Here is a 21,310-nt window from a genome sequence, read left to right as displayed (position 1 = left end):
GCTCTGGGACGTCACTTCAGCTCTCCATTACGAGGCAACACGTTGCGTTCTTTAACGCTAGCGCACATGTTCCACGACGCGCGCACTTGAAAAGTTCCCCACATGATGTCTTCCAAAGGGCTCGTCCATGCGTGCTGTCGTCATCCGTCAGGTGTTCAGCACATGATACCCAACCCTATGCTGCGGAAGGCCACTCGACACAGCCGACGGCAACGGGAAAGGTGAGTTGATAGTTTTCAGATAATTGAACGTCACATTGGTAGTTACGTTTTCTGTGTGTTCCTGCGTGTAAGTCTGGCTGCTGCGAGCCGACCCACCAACTTCCGAAAGGTCAGGGGTGGCAATGTGCATTGGCCCCTATGGGACCCCTATGGGACCCCTATGGGACACTTAATTATGACATTTCCACTCGATTGGTCAAGTATGATTGGCGAACGCTACAATTGCAAGCTGTCAGCATCATTATATGAACCATGCGTTGCTTACATGCTACATGACCAGGAAGCATGGAAGGGTGGTGAGCCATGGAAGTCTAAACTGTAGCCAGGATGTTGTATCTCCGAGATAGCACTACATGTGACACAAACTTCGATTTGAATGCGCAGAAAATAAAACGCCGCTTGGACGTTATTTGCTGTGAGCTGGCGCCCGAATACAGCAAGAACGTGATTCAAAGTTTCATTCTCGATGGGAAAGTCTTTGTGGACGAACAGAAAGTCACAAAGGCTGGGGCGCAAGTCAGCTCATCAGCAGTTGTGGAGATCCGGGCTGAGGTCCCGAAGTTTGTGTGCCGGGCGGGACTGAAGCTGGAAAAGGCATTGGCGGAATTCAATATCGATGTAACTGGGCTCACAGCACTCGACGCTGGCTTGTCTACGGGGGGTTTCACAGATTGTCTGCTGCAAAATGGCGCGGCAAAGGTACGAGAGCGAATCATCTGATGCGGGTAAACGCAATGGCCCTGCTCGTGTCGTTTCTACATGGCAGCGTAACCCTGGTGTTTCTGGACAGTCCTTCAGGTGTCCATGTGTCCAGCCAGACATTCTAGGACTATCCTAAAAACATAGACAGTTCACATCACAAATAAGATCGAGAGATCCTTGCAGCCCAGTCATCCACTCATCCGCGTCGCCATCAGTGACTCGTCAGAGTGGCGTTCAAGCCCATTCTGCCCCCCAAAGTCATGCATTTTCAGGCATGACGGCCAGAGAAATACAGGGCCTGGCAAAACGTTGGCCTCCATGCACATCATCTGCGCACATGTTTCTCTAAGGTCGGCCTGCGATAAAAACAATCCCATTCTGTGCACTTGCACATGGTTCCTTGGTTGTGTATGATATGAGGTGCTGATGCAGGTGTTTGGGGTTGATGTTGGGTACGGTCAGGTAGCGGAGAAGGTCCGTGTAGACCCTCGCGTTGTTGTCATGGAGCGAACCAACCTGCGGTCTCTTGCACCGGACGCACTGCCGTGCCTAGTGGACCTCGTTACCTTAGACCTGTCGTTCATATCGGTCCTCAAGGTGATGTTTGCCGTCGTTGCGGTGCTCCAGCCTTCTGCTCAACTTGTGGTGCTCATCAAGCCACAGTTCGAAGCAGGGCAGGCAAATGTTGCCAAGGGTGGTGTCGTGCGCAGCGACGCTGTGCACCAGGAAGTGATCGCTAGGTTGACCACGAGTATTGAAGAGCTTGGCTTCAAACGTGCGGGCCTGATTGAGTCTCCAATACGCGGCGCACAAGCAGGCAATAAAGAGTTTCTGGCTCACTTTAAGCGCGTCCACACTGCCAAAGTCGACGTTTTTGAATGGGTTGACAAGTGGGCGCCTCCTGCTGGCACGCTTCAAGGTTCCTAGCAGTAGGCCCCCAAATCATAACCTGTTGCCTGCTTGTGCGCCGCATATTTGAGACTTGCACTGTTGATCTTGCTCTTCTTTCTCGCACGTGTCATAGTGCCTACATGCGGCGAGTAACAGTCCAGGCTCGTCCCTGCTGCATGCTCGACACGACGCTCCTGCTGTGGGCTGCAGGAAGCGCTATGCATTGTGATTCCAGTTTTCATGTGTATATTACGTATCCTCCAGGCCAGCCATCAGCATGTACTATGTACACCATGGTCCCACAGTCCCGAACGCCATCTAGACCGAGCTTCGCGCACACAAAGTGCTTCAATTCACCTACACTGATGCAAGCGAAGTGCAATTCATTGTTTGAGACTTGTATTTGGACTTCAGTCGGGAATGTGATGGTACTCATGACCACCAGTGTGACAAAGTGAGAGGGTTGCTGACAGCCAGAAGGTTTGCGCCTGTGCCACAGGCTGTGGGCAGGGAAAAAAGGGACAATGGTGCAGAGCACCAGATCACAAAGAGAATGAAGGAAGAGCACGCTGAAGGTGACTATATTCAGGGACCGTGGCAACAACACGCCAATGAAGTAGGTCTGGGCAGCAACGCGCCAAAGTGCTCTCGGCACCGCACTTGGACAGGGTGCTCATGATTGCAAGAGAGCACTGGTGCCAAAGATGCATGATAACAAGACTTTCTGCAATGCGTATGCTTACTGTCATACGCCGATTTTAGTGGTGGCTCCATGTTCAATCGAGCAACCTTCTTTTCCTCGATTACCTCATGGAGCTCGAGCCTCATATATGGACAGACAGCTGCCTTATATAATTAAATTCCTTCTGGCGGTATATGTGTTACAACGAAGCGTGAAAGCAAAGCAGAAATAAACTGCAGACAAGGACGACGCAATTCAAGAACACACGAAAGAAAACCAAACACACAGGAAAAGAAAGAAAAGAAAGAAAAGGGCAATCAAAACAGCCAGCCGACAAGACTAAGGGACAGCAAAGCAGGAGCGCTACAACACGACACACCAACCCCTCTACACCTCACCTGCCTCATCAACCGGCAGCTCACAACCCGGCATGAACTGCCGGCCCACATTCTGTGCAAAACAAAACATGGACCGGTAATACATCTTCCCGTTGCCACGGCACAAAGCACAGCTGAGTTCTTGCCGGACCGAGCGCACAAATGGTGCCTTCGAAACACCTCCACTTGCAGCCGCCACATCGCCTAGGTCCGACAAGAAACGCGAAGCCTCTCGCCCAAGGCGCCCGAACGACTCAACTGCAAGCGGTATGAAGTCGTAGCCGACGTCTTGACCATGTGACTTAAACTGACGTCTCTTTGCCTGCTCCGCCCGCAACACGGCAAAACCCGCATCACGAGCCGCGCCACGAACGTAGGAAGCTGCGGTAGGATGCGCAACCACGCAATCCAAGACAACGATGCGGCCCTCCGGCATGACAGCCAGAATGTCGCCACGCCGCAGACCAGCAGCGCCATTGCAGTGGCCATGAGCGACCAGACTGCTGTATGCTGGTTCCGCACTGGAAGCGCAACCAGCACGACGGATGGCCCGACGCCAGGCAGAAGCCCAGATATCGTGCGTAACGTTGCCATCCCAGCAGTTTGATTGCAGACCATCGCATGATCTGGCTTCCCCGCATCTCCACTTCCGGCGGTATATCATTCTTTCCTCCCTTCCGGCAATGGCAAGATACATGGTAAAAACTGACTCGGCAATAAATAAATCGACTACAATAATTTGGCATGACAGATGAAGCATCTTGGCATTCCCAAGGAACATGAAAAGCAGCGAGCATCGCAAACTCTAGCACACAACTTCCGTCTAGCATCGAAAGGGTATCAAAAAGCAGGAGCCTCTTCTAGATGTAATGGAGCAGCGGACGTCGATCAACAAACACAAGGATGCAAGGTTCAACAAGGTCTTCAGTCCTCATCATCATCCCAACCATCATCCGCTTCTAAGTCAATATCATCTTTTTCTTCACCAGCAAGCACCGGCTCCCGTGGCTTGATGCGTTCTTGTTTTTGGAGTTGCTGCCGTTGTGACGACACAGCTAACCATGCGGCGGCAGCCCCTGCAGCCGCCAAAGCCAGGCCCACCATGACCTTCAAAATCTTCCCGTTAGATCCGGCTCGTGGAGCATTCACTGCAGCATCAGCAATGTTGATGGGTATCTCAAAGCCGCCACGAAACTGACCACAGTTGTGCTACGGCAATTCAGCAATCGACAAACACATTGCTAAGATGCTGACAACAGCTTTCACAACCCACTCACATTCTATTACAATCACAGCCCTTGCATGCTTTCAGTCCTCTCAATGAAGCTGCTTGTGACAGATGCTGATAGGTTGACAGAGCATGGCTCCAATGCTCACAGCACAAACGCTTGGCTGGTTGGCTCGGCCATGGTGTGCAAGATTGTCGCAATGTCTGCGTCAACTCTTGGCTCTCCTCCTGAACATGATGGTCCTTGCAGTTGCTGAGCATAACGCTCAGGACCTCAAACAATGCTCAAACGTCCCCCCAGCATAATGATCCATCCCGGAGTACATGAATTACCATGGAATGCTGCCCGGTATGGCATCGTCCGTACAATGAGTGCGCACTACCTTGCACTATCACAAAGGTACGCAATCGGGCGCCACTTGTTGCTGTCCAAAGGCTATCCTCCGATATGTCAACGCCAAATGTAGTGCATGTGACCCGTGATACTTTATGAAGTACAGCAAAACAGTGTTTTTTGTTCGCCTCGCCAGCAGCTATCACGTTTCGTGGGCAACTAGTCGGCTGGCGCACCTGCGAGGGCTGCCAACCTGGACGCTGCTGTGAATCCAACAGTTTGACCAACCATCTCCTGCATGCTCAAGCCAAGCCAGTTGTGAGTGCCACATACGCATCTCGCTAACGATACATGGCAATGTGTGCTGAGTTCTCAGTCTTGCGAAGCTCTTTTAACTGGAGCAAGGCAATATTATGCTGCTAAAGCGATGGTAGTACTCACCAACATTTTCCGCTGTGAAAGTGCAGCCACAATGCAGGTAATGTGTTGGTGTAGTAGCTAAAAGCAACCTGTACTGCGATGCTATGGCAATCTGTAATTGCCGATACTGCAAACGAGGTCCCTAGTGGTAGCATCCTGCGGCTTTGAAGACACACCTCAATCACCTCGCCTTTGTGGTAGACCAACACAGCGGGAAAAGCTCCGGCTCGCTGTAAAAAAGGTTGAAGCGCCTGCAAGCATGCGCTTGATGAACAGAAGGACGGCCTCTAAATGCAGGCATACAGATGTACTGTGGCGTGGCCTCTGCACCTTCATGCTATGAGGAAATCGTCTGCGTTGAGCACCTGCTGAGGTGGATGAGGACTTGGAAGTTCTGAAGACAGGAGGTAACTTGCTTTGATTAGAACATTCCAGGATACAAGCCACGAAAACGGGGGGAGGATGCACACCACCATTACCAATGATCATTCACAGCCGACCACAGCCAGCCACATACGTTGCTGGAAAGCATTGCAAATGCAGCGTGACACCGGCTTCATGAGTACCGCTGCACATGCCTTTCCCAATGCAGGTTGACATCCAGTTTTCTTGCAAATCCTGATACATTGAGCACTCTTTCTTTACTTCACGCTGCAGGATAAAGGCATCCACGCCACGAAATCGTGGCTTGGCACAGAATTGTTGCAGCAACTGCGAGTTTTTCTGGGTTGAGAAGGCATAAGGGAAAGGTCGCATACCGATGGTACCAACTGTGTAGCTGTATGCACATATGTACATCAAACCTGTGTTACTAGATATTTACTGCTGGTTTCGTCGCACGATGCCTTCGGCCTGTGCGCAGCAACGGGAACTAGGATAGCGCACCGTGACATGTTCAGCCAAGGCCTCGGCGAACACTAACCCGTTCAACTCACGCTTAGAGGAAAGCAACGAAAAAAATGACTTGAATGCCCTGCTTTGGGTTGTAGCCTGCAACAATTTGACAAGATTGGGCAGAGTTGATCGATCCAATGGCGTGGATAGGGTGCAGATGACGGGAAGTGATTATGAAAGTTGAGAACGCGCCAGGTACGACAAATAGAAAATATCATACACGTGTTTTATGCATTGTACTATGAAGTTCAACAGCTCGTAAATCGCCCAAGCAGGCTCCTCAAGATGATGCATCTTTTGGTGGACGGAATTGCACTGATGCAAATCTGGAACTGCACGACTGGTTGCAATATCAGGGCGAGAAGTCATTAGACTTTATTCGATAAACAAAAAACGAGGAATTCGCTGCCTCGAAGTGACCGTTACCCCCCGGAGCCTCTGTCACTGAAGAATTGTAGGTGATCTCGCCTTCGGGTGACCAATGCATGCATGGGCGTGCTAAATTCCGCGCAGAAGCATGACGTCTTGAGGACTAGTGTTTTCTACACTTATCGAGACAATGAGAGTAGAGGGATCAGTAGGAGCAAACCCATGTACTCCCGAAGAGGGACTGCAGGGTTGCTACATGTAGATACGCTACACAAGAGCAAACGCAGTATCTAAGCGGAATGCATAGAACAAACCAGCGATATGACGAGCTTACGCAAGCTTCCAATTTGGCGACAAATTTCCAGGCACAGATGTCACAACAATCTAGAAGATGAAGCGCCGAAACTGGCATAGTATCTGCATAAAAACGAGACCCCGAATGCAACGTCAGAATAAAAGAAGTGAAATAATCACAATCACAAGAAGAGGGACGGCACCGCAAGGACGTGCACAACCACGTAGCACCGTTCCGATTTACGCATAGCAGCTGTCCATGCAGCATCGGACTTGATTCCCTTGACTTTGCTAGCGTCAGCCCCTCCTTTCTTCGACTTGCTCAGTCCGCTACGGGGCCGTCTGACTGCCATAGCTAGATACACTCGGACACTCCTTCCAGAACCTTGAATGCACCTAATCTGAGCTGACAACAGACCATGCTGTGGCAGAGGAATTGGAAACCTACAGATTGTCAAGCCTTCGATGTTTGAACAAACCATGTCCCATGCCGTGGGATGGGTCATTGAGCGTAATGTCCAACCCAGTCACATCGCGTTTCACGTACATCGTAGGAAACGTTTTCGTAGGCACGTAGGTCACATAGATAGGACACCAAAACCTAAACATGCGCTTCGATTGTCATCAGAATAAACTTGCTGCATTCACTCCGTTCGTAATTCACATCTACATGGTGTGGGGTCTGGTTTGTGCAATTGTTGGTCAGTCTTCTGTCCTGTAGCATCAAAACAGAGGACCCTTTTTCGCGAGACCATACGGGTTAACGCCGCGTCTTTTGCTTCCACTTCAATAACATATTGAGAAGCTCAGGGTGTACTGATGATGGTGCAATCCAGGTGAACTGGCCGTCGTGACAGCAATCATGGATGGCTTGGAGCACAATCGGATCAAGCCAATTGCCATTGGCCCACGGACAAAGCGTGTACTTGAAAGCGAGGTACGTTTTCCATGCAACGTCGTCGGATTGAGCGGTTGCGTGTTGGCACGAATTGTGGGAATTACGGTTGCAGCAGTTGAGACATGGAATAGCAATCATCGCCTGTGCCGGGCTGAGCTTACCACTCAGCAATCTCACTTTACTCGACTGTTTCTTTCTGAAACACTATGTTGTGATTCGGTCGATGAAGTTGTAGGCATATGTAATTCAGGCACCAACCGTCTTCACTTGGTGTCCAACGCAGCTCTGCGATTTTTTCCTGCATTGCGACTTGCATCGATTTGCCATGGTTGTATTGAATTGTAACACTGCTTGTCTATGGGCGGGGCATCGTTTCGGTGAGCGAACCAATGAACAACGCAACTAATATGCTCCCACAGTGGGACAAAGCTTGCACAGTAACGCTGAAGCGCAATGCTTTCAAATATTGACGTAATTTTCGGTAGTTGTCACGTCAACGTCACAAAATAGCCACAAGCGTCTCCCCCTCGTCCCAAGCCACGGTTTTATTTGCCCTGTACTGGTGTCGTCCATCACTGTCGCAGCAGGCTAGAGTAAAATCATGCACAGTCTGCAAGTGTGCAGCCTCAATTCGCGACCCGTTCATGATGCATGGTACGGAAGCTCGAAAACGTGCGAAAAACAGAACGCAACTTGATCGACCAACCCAAGCGTGCTAGCTTGGTGAGCTAACCAACGAACAACGCAACCAATCAGCTAGCCCGCTTGGATTGGTTTATCAATGGCGTTGTATAGTATGTTAGTACATGCCACGCATCATGAATGGGTCGCAAATTGACGGCTGCACACTTGGGGCTGTGTGTAGTGTTCATCTGGCATGTCGATCACCAAGCAAGGTCATGGGGTAGCATGCTGTTTGTGACGGGGCAGCGGCTCTCCAAGGTGGCGCGCAGCACCTGGGTAGTTGGGTGGACTGTCCGATCTCCGTAATCCACTCACACCATGCACCATTTCGGCAAGTTTGTGATTGCCGTGTCGCAGCTAAGCGGACATGCAAATGTTAAATTGGTTCTGCTACAAAGAAAGGACTGGCTGCAGGAGTATGAGTATGCCGAGGCCTTCTGCGTGTCCCCACGCACCCCGTTGCTCAAGACAAGCATGCAAGAGAATGCGTGGGTGTGCGGAGACAACACATACGGTCAGCTTGGGGTGGAGCCTCAGGGTGCCATGGTCTCCCAGAGCAAAGCCGTCCAGGGCCCTCAGCGGTGGTCGTCTGTGACGTTTGGCCACAATCACACAATTGCCATCACCGCGGAGGGAAAAGTTTGCACGTGGGGTTCCAACGCCTGCGGGCAGCTGGGTCGTGGCACTGCGGAGTCCTCCAACCAGCCAGAGGAGGTCTGTTCCTACCTGGTGTCCCCTCGACTGTTGCACTGGTTTGCTGATGATGCTGTGTCCTTTCGTAGCGCTGGCACATCCAGGCGCATTTGGGAATCATTTGTGGACACGATTATGGGATGGTCCGGGGTAGCTGGTTTGGGACCACTTGTGTCTCGAGGCCTGGTTTCTGCGAAATTGGAACCGACGAATTGCTGGCTTGGCATGCTTGTGCTTGGTTGCTTGTTTCATAGCACGCAATTAGGCGCCAGCCTGCTTGCAGCAGAATTGTCATTGTAGTGTAGCATCTTCAAGGTGTGTCTTTTGCTGACGTGATGTCAGGCCACAGGGTGAAGTTCCAGCGGGGCCTGACACTTATTTCGTGGGTAGTGGCAACGGTAACGCTTTTCCTTTTTCAAACTATACGTTGGAGTTGCCAAGAGTGTCTGTCTGGATGTGGCAGTGCAGTAGAATGGAACGCCATCGCCAGCATCGATGCTGACATTTACATCAGTTGCTGACATCTGCATACATCGGTCGGAGAAGAATCAGTTGGCCATGCGTGGCTCATCACCCTCCTATATTGCCGCAGGTTCTAGAGACTTCTTTTGAGATGGACAGTCTGGGAGTGGCAGCGGTCGGAGCAGGGGCGTCTCACAACATCGTCGCAGCAGGTGAGGCGCTGTATGTATGGGGGGACAACAGCCATGGGCAACTTGGCTGTGGAGCAACGAACTACAACGGGGGCAACTTCCTGAACAAGCCGACGCGCCTTCGCTGGCTCGACGCAGCGGTCTCTGTGACACAGATCGCGTGCGGCAAGTACCACACGATGGTTGTGACGAGCCAGTCGTCGCTGTACACGTGGGGCGATAACTCCCGCGGGCAGCTCGGCCACGGCGATGATCGGCAGAAGCCGCAGCCGTGCAAAGTGGACAACTTCTGGGGCATCCCAGTCAAGCAGGTCGCTGCAGGTGCAGTCCTCTCTCTTGTGCGCTGCGAATTCATGCGCTCCAGCGAACAGCAGCCGACATACTGGCATGGGTGGCAACAGAATTCCATTGCCATGTTAGGGTTCCTGGAACAGAGAGGCACGCGCTGTGGGTGTGTGTGTCTGCACTCACGTATTGTGACCTCCAGAGGCAACAAGCAACATTTCTTTGTGAAGTCATGGTTGCTTGTTGACTCTGCAAGAAATGCACGCTCACGTGGTAGTCAACTTCTGCTGGCTGCGCTGAGGCACCCTTGCGTGGGACGCTGAAGGGTGGACAGGGGCTGATTGTTTTGTGCGTGCATGTGCATGTGTATGTTGCGTTTTGACATGCCATGAATGTCCATGTGGACGCGGTCGTGTTGTACAAAGATACATCACATGCGTAGTGACAATCTTGCCAGTTGCTGGCATAGCTGTTCGGTGACCTGACCTGTCTGGCAGTCCATCTGGAACTGCTGACACGGAATGTTCGCCCTTGACATTTGCAGTGACATTGCAACCAGCGAGTTGCCTGTGTACGCAGATTTGGCAACCTTGCTACAGGAGGTGTGGTCGTCACATCACCGTGCATGCGACGTTGCTGCCTTTGCTTGCAGGAAACACACACTCTATTGCATTAACCACCAATGGCTTCCTGTTCACGTGGGGTGACAACACGCACGGACAGCTAGGGCTGCCTCTGAACGTCGATGAAGCAGAGGAGGTGCACAAGCGGAGGAGCACACAGGGCAAGGCGCGAGCCAGGCGGTCGCTAAACCAGCTCTTTCTTGATCAGATGATTGAGATGGGCTTTGCAAAGGAGCGTGCAGAGCTTGCGCTGCTCGAGACCGGCAACAACGGCGTCGAGATTGCGCTCGAGTGGCTCATGGGCACTGCAGAGGACAAGATCGTTCATGGCCTCCAGGAGTGGGCTGACTCCCCAAACAAGCAATCCCCGAGTCAGACCGCGTCAGCCATATCGACGCCTCGGCGCGTGGTTCAGCTCAAAGACGTCCTCTCGGTACGCTCCTGTGGTCGTGTCGCGTGCAAATTTCACGATCTGCAAATTGCGATAGTGAGCAAAGAGCGATAGTCAGGGTGAGGCATGGCTGGTCTGTGACTCATGCTTCACATCAGTTTTAATCGTTTGTTCTGCCGCAGCTGCGAGAGTCCTGGTGGTTGAAACACTGGCCGTTGGTTGCAGACCATGAAGTGTGAAAAGCGCATGCGTGCCTGGGAAAAACTTCGAGAGCATTCAGTAAGTGCCTCAGCAAGGGAGTTCCAATCGCACTGAACTGTTCCTCAGCAACACTGTTATATCTGGGCTGTGTATGTTAGTCGCAGCATGGCATGTAAAAGCTTTTGCATTGTACAGGTTGCTGCAGGCGCCAAGCACACAGTCGCAGTGTGTCCCAAGAACGTTTACGCATTTGGCGCGAACACCTATGGTCAGCTGGGCCTTGGTTCGGAGCAAGACTCCCCCGTGCCGAATCGCGTGCGAACCCTGGATGGCGCTGCGATTGTGCAGGTGGCAGCCGGCAAGTCGCACACCCTGTTCCTCTCAAGAACTGGCCAAGTCTATGCCTCGGGCTCCTTTGCCAATTCGCAGTTCGCCCGTGACCCCCAGGTGCGCTGTTCCTCGGTCTCAACAAGCTATAATCCAGATAAGAAAAATCAATTAAGGAATGGTTAATCTTTCAGTTCCTACTGCATTGTTACCTTGTTTGAATTTCGACATGCTCGCTAATTTCCCGTGGCACCGGTCATGCGATTTGTACAGGTTCAAATGTTTGTGAAGAACCCTAACCGCAGGATCGGCGTTACTTGCTTTTTGCGGCAGTGTCTGGGTGTACACATACAAGCACCGTCTTTGTAGACTGAGGCCCATGAGCGCTGATTGAATGTGATGTCGCTCGGTGCAGCAGACGTCTCTTGCACGTTGCCGGCTGCTGTCGCACGGTTGGCTAGTGGCTGAAGCTTACGCCACACCGACACTGCAACGTTGTGTGCGCAAATCATGCAGCGCACATGCTACATGCAGTGCATCGCCAGCAGGGCCTTGACGTGTTTGCTTGCTGTAGGTGGCAATTCCATTGAAGCATGCACCTCCGGTGGTCGCCTCCATGTCCCCTGACTCAGCCTCGTCCGCGCGCTCAGCCACCCGAGTCCACCACGACACTCTGCAAAACGCCGCAGCCGTCGATGCAGCCGCCGCCGCAGCCGCCGAGCCCGCCGACGGCGCCCGCACAGGCCACTACTGCTGGCCCGTGCCCATCGTGCTGCCCGGCCCAGCGGGCGTCATCAGAGAAGGCGTGCTCAACACGCATCCCATCGTGCACAGCATCGTTGCCCGCGGAAACTGCTCTGCGTTCCTCATCCGCGGGCCCAACGAGCAGGTTGAATCGGAACCGCCTTCGCTCCTGACTCAGCTTTGTGCGCTGATCCAGCGTGCTGAGGACGACGTGAAGGGCGGTTTGACCGATTCGCGTGTTGAAGCGCACCACTTGAAACAGATTACGACGTCGATTGCGATGATTTTCGGCAACGCCACAGCTATCTCAGCCGCGTTTGGCACCGCTTCGGGCACTCGCCTTGACGTCGAACAGCTCGACATCATCAACACTCGGCTTTTGGAGCTCTACAAGCCTGCTAAGGAGGGCGCCCGGGCGCCCTTGAGTCAGCCTGCACGCGAACGCATGCAGTCAATGGAAAACACCGTGCGCGAGGAGATGAAGAAGGCTCTGAGCAAGCTGGCGGACGACATCCAAAAGAATGTCAAGCTGCTTGGCACGAACGAGCGAGCGCAAGTCTTGCTGGTGTGGCGCTTTTCTTGAACCTTCTTTGTCTCACCTGTGCATTGTCATACAATGCCGTGAGAGAACTATCCGTGAAGAGGGGTGATTCGCCTTTCATTTCCGGGTAATGCATCTCCATGGGAAGTTTGACCATCGAACAAAGATGCTGGTCGATGGATGGAAATACGGCTCATCAGCTGTGCGGACTTTGCTTGTCTAAGTCTGTGTAGTCCTTGCTTGACTAAGCATATGCCGCGCTTGCAGGCTGCAGTGCAGAACCCCTGCCTCATGGAGCACACGTTTGCAAAGCTGTGCCTCCCCAAGCTCTGCGCGGCAGTCCTCGCATCCCCACCATCCTGTCAGCACCTGCTGGTCCGCTGGTGGTCCACTTACCCTGGCAAGCTGCTCGAGGACTGCGTGGTCAAGCCGCTTCAAAGCTACACCACACAAGAGCTGCAGGTGCGCCGCCATTAGATCGGCGTCAGTCCAAAATAGAATTTCTCTACATTGACCTTCAGCAATTGGTTGTGATAGCTAGTCAAGCCTCCCTTTCTTTGCTGTTCGTCTGTGTGCTGATGTGGAATGACATGATCGCTTGCTGGTTAGTGGTTCTCAGAGAGGCCGGTTTCGTTGAGGATGTATTGGTATCGACAATGGCAATCTGTGCGTTGCCTCATTTTGCTACAGACCTTGCGTCCTCCATGTCAACAGTCGCAGTGAGCGGTGTCTGCATCAATGAATGTCCCATCGATAGAAGTAAAGGCGCGCGGCAGCTTGAATGAAAGCAAGGCGTGTGCTCCAGGTGACCAAGAAGCTCTCGCTGGCGGTGATGAATGCAATCAAGGTGCTGGCAAAGGTCGAGGAGGCTAACATGGTCCACATGACCCTGCCACCCGAGGCTTTTTACAACTCGCTCATTTCGGAGAAGATGGATATGCAAGACCACTACGTGGCGTGGCGCCAGAGCCAGAACGCCGACCCACGAAGTGCCACCACAAGCAACGGCCCCTTCTCCTTCTGCTCGTTCCCCTTCCTGCTCGATGCCAAGGCCAAGACACGGCTACTTCAGGTGCGGTTCAGCGGATGTAGGGTGGGAGGGGCTCAATCAATAGACCAGAAAGTGTCAGAACGAAGTGCAGCACTAGAGACAAGAATCAAGAAGCAAGAACCATACCGATCATGACATCACACAGGGAAGCGCAAGAACTATGGCTCGGGCTAAAAGCCACCAAGTATTAACGTTCGAAAGAATACAGGTGATCGAACGTCAGCGGTCAAGACAGGCAAGCCTGTCATAAATGTGCGGCTGCTCGCACGAGCCTATACTTCAGAGATCGCGCCGGCACGTCACAGCATTGCCTCTGCATGAGTCGATGCAGCGCGTTGGTGACAAATCTCTCCAAGCAGGAAGGGATAAATTCAACAAGCAACCAGGCAGGAAGTCATCATCAGCATCATTGATTGATCTGATAACTGCATGTGTGAAATGGTGTCGGCCCTGTGCAGGTGGAGGCAAAGATGCAGATGGAGCAGACAGTGGCCGAGTCTCGCCTTGAGGCGCTGTACTCGCATTACAAGAAGCACAAGGAGATGGGAGACACAGAGATAGTCGCGCCGACCGCAAAGATGCGCCTGCGCATGGAGATGCAACGCAACGCACTGCAGGAGACACAGGCAAAAGACAAGCCTCGCACAAACACGATGATCCGCCAGATCCAGCGGCTCTTCGGCCGCGCAGGCCGCTCCGCCGCCTCGTCACCGCCGTCCAGTCACAGCGGCAGTGGCACCACGGGGGATTACGGGGTCGGCACCTCTGGGAGGGGAGAGCCGGCAACAGAAATGGAGCGCCGCAACCTCGCCAAGGACGTGTCGCATGATGCCAGCATCCGCCGCGCCGCTTCGCTGCAGCTGCCACCTCCTTGTGTCTGTCATGTGCGCCTCGTGCACCCCATTGCTTTCCTTCCTGCTCGAGGAGCATTTAACCTTCCCGCTCTGGCCAAGGCATCACCAACCTCGCACACCCTCACCCTGTGAATACCGTTTTTGATCTGCAACGATGCTTGCCAACACCTGTTGAGGCTGGCTTGCATGCCATCAAAAGCAGTCCTTTGTGCTTTGGGTTCACAGTGTGCTGCCGCAGCCTATACGAAATTTTCACATTTCAGATCAGGTCTCTAGGTTCTCCAGTTGATATACATTGTGCTTAGCATGCTTGCTTTGTTTCTGGCTGCGCAGGATAGGCACCAAGCCATGTGGACAATGCGAGAGTTTGTCCAGAGTTCCTTGTGTGCTTGTGCCGCCAGCATTGATCATGGACCACACTATTCACGACATCCTTGACCATGTCGTTGGCCCGTGAACGTTTCAGCCTTGCAGGCATTGTTGCCCGCGTCATGCGTGACTGCGAATGGGCAACTTGAACCACAGCCAAGAATGATTCGTCATTGTGTGACCTTGATATGTGTTCCTGCAGGTTGCGGAATCGCACCCTGACATGTGCATCGTACGCGTGCGCCGCAATCACTTGGTGGAGGATGCCATGGATGAGATCTCTAGGCAGTTCAAGAAGGACCTCTTCAAGCCACTGCGAGTGCATTTCATTGGCGAGGATGGCATTGACGCTGGAGGGGTGAAGAAGGAGTTTTTCCAGCTGCTAGTCACCGAGCTACTGTGCCCCGACTACGGACTTTTGGTGCGCGTCAGCCTCGGAGGAGCCTGCTGCTGCCCTCTATTGTATGATACATACTTGCGGCTTTTTGAGGGAATGCAGGAGTATGTAAGCATGTTGAACAGCACATTTACTAGGTATAGAGGTATAGAAGGTGGGGCAGAACTGTGCAAGCTGCCCACGAGGCAGTCCCATGCTGAAAGTGTCTCAGTCCGTCGGCAGACGACAATCATGCATTACTTGGGAGGCTCAAGCAGGTCGGCAGTTACCATGGAGATGCCTGCAGCACATTCTGGATCTGTTCTGGCAGTGGCCTGATGACCAGATGACAGGCACACTGATGAGCAATGTTGCCAGGTCTGGTAGTTGTAATGTTCCAGCGACAATGGCCGAGATGTACAACAAGTTTGGTGCAAGTCATCATGGCATGGTTTGCCCTGCTGTGCTACTCTTCAAGGGTGTTGCCATCACATGCGTAGTTGGCAAAGCCACTGAATGCAAACGACTGATTTGGCTGCAAGTGCAGGGTTTTTACCCGGAGTCCCGCACGTACTGGTTCAACCGGTGGGCCTGGGAATCCATGAGCGACTTCAAGCTTCTGGGGCTGGTGGTGGGGCTTGCCATCTACAACTTTGTGCTTCTCGACTTCCCTCTCCCAATTGCACTGTACCGCAAGATGTGTGGTCTTTCAGTCGGCCTCACCGACATGGAGCGCTTCCAGCCTACCGTGGGCAAGTGCGTTTACTGCCCAGCTCCTTGATTGTCCCGCAGTATGGTGTTCTTCCTTTGTTGCAAGCTGTGTTCTTTATTGCTGTAGCCAACTGGTCTACTGATATCCGATATAGAAATGAAGTCATTCACTTGGTTTATGTCAGTCAACGGCCTGCCTTACCCGTGTCTGCTGGGCAAGATCATTGGTGAGATGTCACGCGCTTGAGCTCTTTTTGAGCAAAGGATTGAAATGGGGCAAACGAAAGAGAGAGCGAATGCAGGTCACTGCGGCAGTTGCTGGAGTACAATGGGCCTGGGACTGTGGAGGAGGTGTTCTGCCAAACATTTGCGATCGAGGATGAGGTCGGGGGGGTTGTGCAAGTCATCGAGCTTGTGGAGGACGGCATGAACATCCCAGTCACGGAGGAGAACCGTCGTGATTTTGTCGACAAGTATGTGGACTGGGTGCTCGTTAAATCGGTAGAGGAGCAGTACAACGCGTTCCGCGAGGGTGCGCGCTCTGATGACGGTGCATGGCAGTGTACGATGACGCAGCGGGCAGACTGCTGTATAGAGACGCGGCGGTGTGATTTAGCACCCGTCGTTTTGTCAGTTTAATCACCTGCAGAACTATCGGATGTGGGTAGTCGCCAGCCAACAGCTGGCGTTCTCTGTTTCAAAATTTGATGTTCACATGCAGCCAGCACCCCTTCTTGTCTTGTTTGCGAAGAAGCGGGTCGCAAGATGGTTGCCAGAAAGCTGTTGGTATCCTTACGCTTTGCCAGTCGTTTGCTGCACTGCAGGTGTTAAGAAGCTGCACCCAATGATTTGATGCTTGGTGGCCTTCTTGTAATGCCCACCATACCCTCCGATTGTTCCGTTACGACGATTGTGTTTACGTGCAGTGTGTGATGCAGTTTTGAAACACTGTTGTCTGCATTGACCTGCCCCCTCTTCATGGCAGATTCACCTACAGCTATTTAGGTCGCTTGCCTTCTTGCTGGCGCGACGGATGTCTGTGTTTTCTCTCGGTGCACGGCGGGAGGTTTTTTTTTGTGCGGCGCCGGTGGAACTGCTCATGGACGGCGTAGATGGCCATGCTTAGAATGCCCTGCTGCATCGCCCTACGCATGTCCACAAATGGCATGAAGTTGTGCAAGCTCTTTTACATGAGGTCGTCTTTTGGTTGCTGTGTGTGCCATTGCAGGTCGCAGAATGGCGGAACGGAGGCCGTTTTTTCTACCTGGGAATGATAAGCATGATGCTGTACAGTTGGTAGTGAAGATAACTAGCTCACCTGATTTGGCGGGTGCAGGTTTCATGATGCTATACAAGGGCCCTGCTATCACACTCTTCAGTCCCGCAGAGAAGGAACGCCTGGTTTGTGGCAACCCGAACCTCGACTTTGCGGCCCTCAAGCGGCACGCAAAGTACGAGGGCGGCTACACTAGTGAAACCCCAGCCATCGTCTGGCTGTGGGAAATAGCTGAAAACACCTTCACCTTGGCAGAGAAGCGCATGTTTCTCAGTTTTTCACGGGTGCGTGTTTTGAACCTGCAGTGGTGTATGCTGGCATTCATTGCGCTTCCCTTCCAGTCAGCACTGCTGAATCACTGTGGCAGCGAACACGGGTGTGTGTGGTCCCTGTTGTCGTGACCTGGAGGCCGTCCGAGGATATGCAACTAGCAAGTACGTTGGCACTCGTTGCTAGTCATGAGACGATTGTGAGACATGCGCGCTTGAAGATGCAAAGACATTTTCCGGTTGCTGTGCAGGATCGGACCGCTCTCCCATCGGTGGTCTGGGCAACCTAAAATGCCTCATTCAGCGGGACGGGCCGGACTCCCACAAGCTTCCAACCTCTCATACGTGCTTCAACACGCTGCTGCTGCCAGAGTACAACTCGCACGAGAAAATGCTGGACCGCCTCCGTCTGGCGATCATGAATGCAGAGGGCTTCGGCCTGGAGTAGAGTCGCGAGTTTGTGTCGACGGGTGCATGGCCAAACCATGATTTTTATTGGCGGTGGCCGAGTATTCATGATGCACATGCAATTTAATGAACAAACCCGATTGTTTGGAGGGTGCTTCAACATATTTATGGCACGTAGGCAGGCGCGAGCATTGTTTTGGCCTTGTTTAGTCATGCACGGCAACTTGGAAGTTTTGCATTTGCAACACGTTTGGATACCAGGTGCCTGCACCGGTCACGTTGCAGATCATGTAGCATAGTCATTGTACCAATAAATCATGTCGCAAGGGGAAATGTGGGACGGCATGGAGCAGCTCAGTGCCCGAATTACCCACCGCCTCTGTGGACGTACAAGAACACGCCCTTAGAGATGAGAGTTTCTATTGCTAGCCTTGACCGGATGGCCGGGCTCAGGCATTTGTTTTGATGCAAAATTGTACATGAATGGAATTCAAGACGGTCCCTTCGTTATTCGGGCTCTTGCCAAACAATTTCTTGCCCACATATTGCACTTGTTTTCTGCTGTCGTGGCCTGTTTGTTTGCATTTGCTATTTCCCCCCACTTAGGTGCAGTGTCAGGGACGTCGTTGGCTTTGACCTGCACCGCTTCCACGTAAATGCGTTCAGATACAGGTGTAGAGCTATACAACACGAGCACACTTGCCTGTGTGCTTGCGCATCTTTACTCATGTTGACACTTTGACCTCGAGCCACAATGGACATTTACTGGGTCTGTCACCTACATCTCGGAGATGAAGCAGGGCGTCTGGTTCTCAATGCGCAAGCACAACTTCAGGCAGGCGACGCCAATCCTCAATTATGAATTTGAAACGCAAAATCCAATCATGAACGAAGTTGGGTATCCACCTCCTTAAGAACCTAAGCGTCAGGCAAATCGCTTCACCCCCTGTCAAGTTGCAGTCTATCTCGCGGATATCTCTCAGCCTTGCGAGCTCCCCTTTCTTAGCCACATCTCATGCTGTTTTGATTGTCCTTTTCTTTTTTTCTTTGTTTTCCTGTGTGTTTGGTTTGATTTTCTTTCGTGTGTTCTTAAATTAAGTCGTCCTTGTCTGCAGTTTATTTCTGCTTTGCTTTCCCGCTTCGTTGTAACATCTCATGCTGCGCCGTCGCGGGCCATGCGTCACAGATTTTGTTTACACCGATCCCTACTCGTGGAATGTGGCACGTGTGTCTACTTAGGACACTGACTACTAACGCATGTCATTCTCGCACCCCACTTGCCAGCAGCGGCAAATCCCTTGCAGTACCTACTACTCAGGGCGCAGTATACCTCTCAGAACTTTTGAAACACAGTTCTTAGTTTGTTAGTGGTAGGGACAGCCCGATTTGTCGAGTGGCATGACACGGCGCTACATCTCAACGACCGACATCGAGCAAACAGGGCTTGCAGTACACCCATTGGACGGCATTGGTGAGAGACAGCTCTACTTCGACATGAGTAGGCCTCTGTTGGCCAGGACGTGGAGAAGGTAAGTTGAAGCAATTACTTGTCGAGCAATTACTTGTTGATGATGCGAGACCAATCACGAGACCAATTACAAGTACGCTGTAGACAAAACCCCAATGGCCCGAAACGCCACCAAACTCTGTGTTACAAACAAGTGCCTGAGTGCCTGTACTATGTTTGATGGCCATCCTGTCAGCATGTCAACGGTGTGCATGGTGACGCACAAGAGATTGCCAGTCTCTCAAGGACAGCTTACATCACATGCATGCTCATTGTCATGCTTGGGGTGCAAGGGTGGGCATGTTGAGGAAGCCGAGCGCTCTCGGCGTTAAGTCTGATCAACGCCGTCCCTTGTGTTGCTGTCAAGCACTGCCGGCTTTCGGCATTGCTCGCCGCTCGCCTTTGCAGCTTGCTGCTTGTTGACGGCGAGTCCGCACCGAGTATGAATCGTACATCTTTCGCAATTTGTTGGCAATGATTGCCTCGGAGGACTTGTCCACTCCAGCACCATGATGGGAGCGCCAGACGAGAGCTTGGAGGTGAGGGGGGAGGGGTCAGCGGGCACGGATTGTCAGAGGAACGGCGGCAGGCGCGCGACTCTGGGTCCTTGCCCGCTCATCGCAGTTAGCATTGTAAGATGCTCAAAATCTTCTAGAGCGACCCTGCTTTCCATCGCTGCTCTTGATCCCACAACGCTTGGAGCAGCGGCCCCTTTTGGGGGTGTGCGTCCGGCAGCGTGCACACAAACGCCATCAAGCTTTCCACCCACTCCCAGTGATACAAGGTTTTGCCCTGCATGGCGCTGCCTCGCAGGCCATAAGCCATATGTCGAATTGGAGGGGTAGTCCTTGTTGAGCGGCAGGCGTGTGGTCGACACGCCCATGGGGAAGCAATGCCAGCCCAGTTCCGCTTGCGGCATGCAGTCCGGCAACCGGGAGCTGTGCTGGCTCAGCGCATGGAATGGGCAGCGACGGGTGGTGCTGCCATTTTTGACAGCAAGCTTGCGGTTGCCGAGTGCGCCGCACACGCACCACTCGACCTTGTCGCCGACGCTATAGAACTAGGCGCGGACCGTGCTGTTGTGGCAGGGTCTCGTCTTGGTGTGGAACAAATCTCTTGTCTTTGATGGCAACCAGCACTTCCTGTGCGCGCGAACATGAGAGACGAGCTCAACGCTGCAAGGCTGCTGGTTGCCATCAACAACATGGGAATTGTTCCACACCAAGGCGAGACCCTGCCACAAGAGTGCGGTCCGCGCCTAGTTCTACAGCGTCGGCGACAAGGTCGAGTGGCACGTGTGCAGTGCCCCCAGCAATCGCAAGCTTGCCGTCAAGAGTGGCAGCACCACCCTTCGCTGCCCATTTAATAGGCTCAGCCAGCACAGCTCCCGGTTGCCGGACTGCATGCCGCAAGCGGAACTGGGCTGGCATTGCTTCCCCATGGGCGTGTCGACCACACGTCTGCCGCTCAACAAGGACTACCCTGCCAATTCGGCATATGGCTTATGGCTGCGAGACAGCGCCATGCAGGGCAAAACCTTGTCTCACTGGGAGTGGGTGGGAAGCTTGATGGCATTTGTGTGCACGCTGCCGGACGCGCAGCCCCTAAAGGGGCCGCTGCTCCAAGCGCTGGATCAACAGCAGCCAACAGATGGAAAGCACGGTCGCCCTGGAAGATGCTCTCAATCTTACAGTGTCAGCTGCGACGCGCGGGACAGGATCTCAGAGTCGCACGCCCGCCTCCCTTTGTCTTGACAATCCGCGACCGCTGTCCCGGCACCGACCCCTCCCCCCTCACATACACGCTCTCGTTTGGCGTTCCCATTATGGTGCTGGAAGTGGGCAAGTCCTCCGAGGCGGCCATCTGCAACAAGTTGCAAACGAAATACGGTTCATACTCGGTGCCGGCCGACTCGCCGTCAACAAGCAACAAACGGCAAGCTGCACAGGCGACCGACGAGCAGTGCCGAAAGCGCAAGCCGGCAGCGCTCAACAAGGACACCGAGGATAGAGCTGACCAGATCCGCGCCGACAGTGC

At 53.0% G+C, this 21,310-nt stretch overlaps 1 protein-coding gene across 1 annotated transcript; it reads left to right on the top strand.

Annotated features, from left to right (window-relative positions):
- The first annotated feature begins 14,949 nt into the window (after positions 1 to 14,949).
- On the top strand, positions 14,950 to 17,806 carry LOC149809327 (uncharacterized). Its single transcript, XM_089994884.1, has 5 exons — positions 14,950 to 15,147; positions 15,650 to 15,858; positions 16,116 to 16,345; positions 17,150 to 17,373; positions 17,588 to 17,806. The coding sequence occupies exons 1-5, from the start codon at positions 14,950 to 14,952 to the stop codon at positions 17,804 to 17,806; spliced, it is 1,080 nt and encodes a 359-aa protein (XP_089851010.1).
- Positions 17,807 to 21,310: the final 3,504 nt, after the last annotated feature.

This window comes from Nuphar pumila, unplaced genomic scaffold, assembly GCF_984573655.1.
Source record: "Nuphar pumila unplaced genomic scaffold, dmNupPumi1.hap1.1 HAP1_SCAFFOLD_1382, whole genome shotgun sequence".
NCBI lineage: Eukaryota > Viridiplantae > Streptophyta > Magnoliopsida > Nymphaeales > Nymphaeaceae > Nuphar > Nuphar pumila.
Note: the sequence above shows the minus strand (reverse complement) of the source record. Positions and strands in the feature narration are given on the sequence as shown.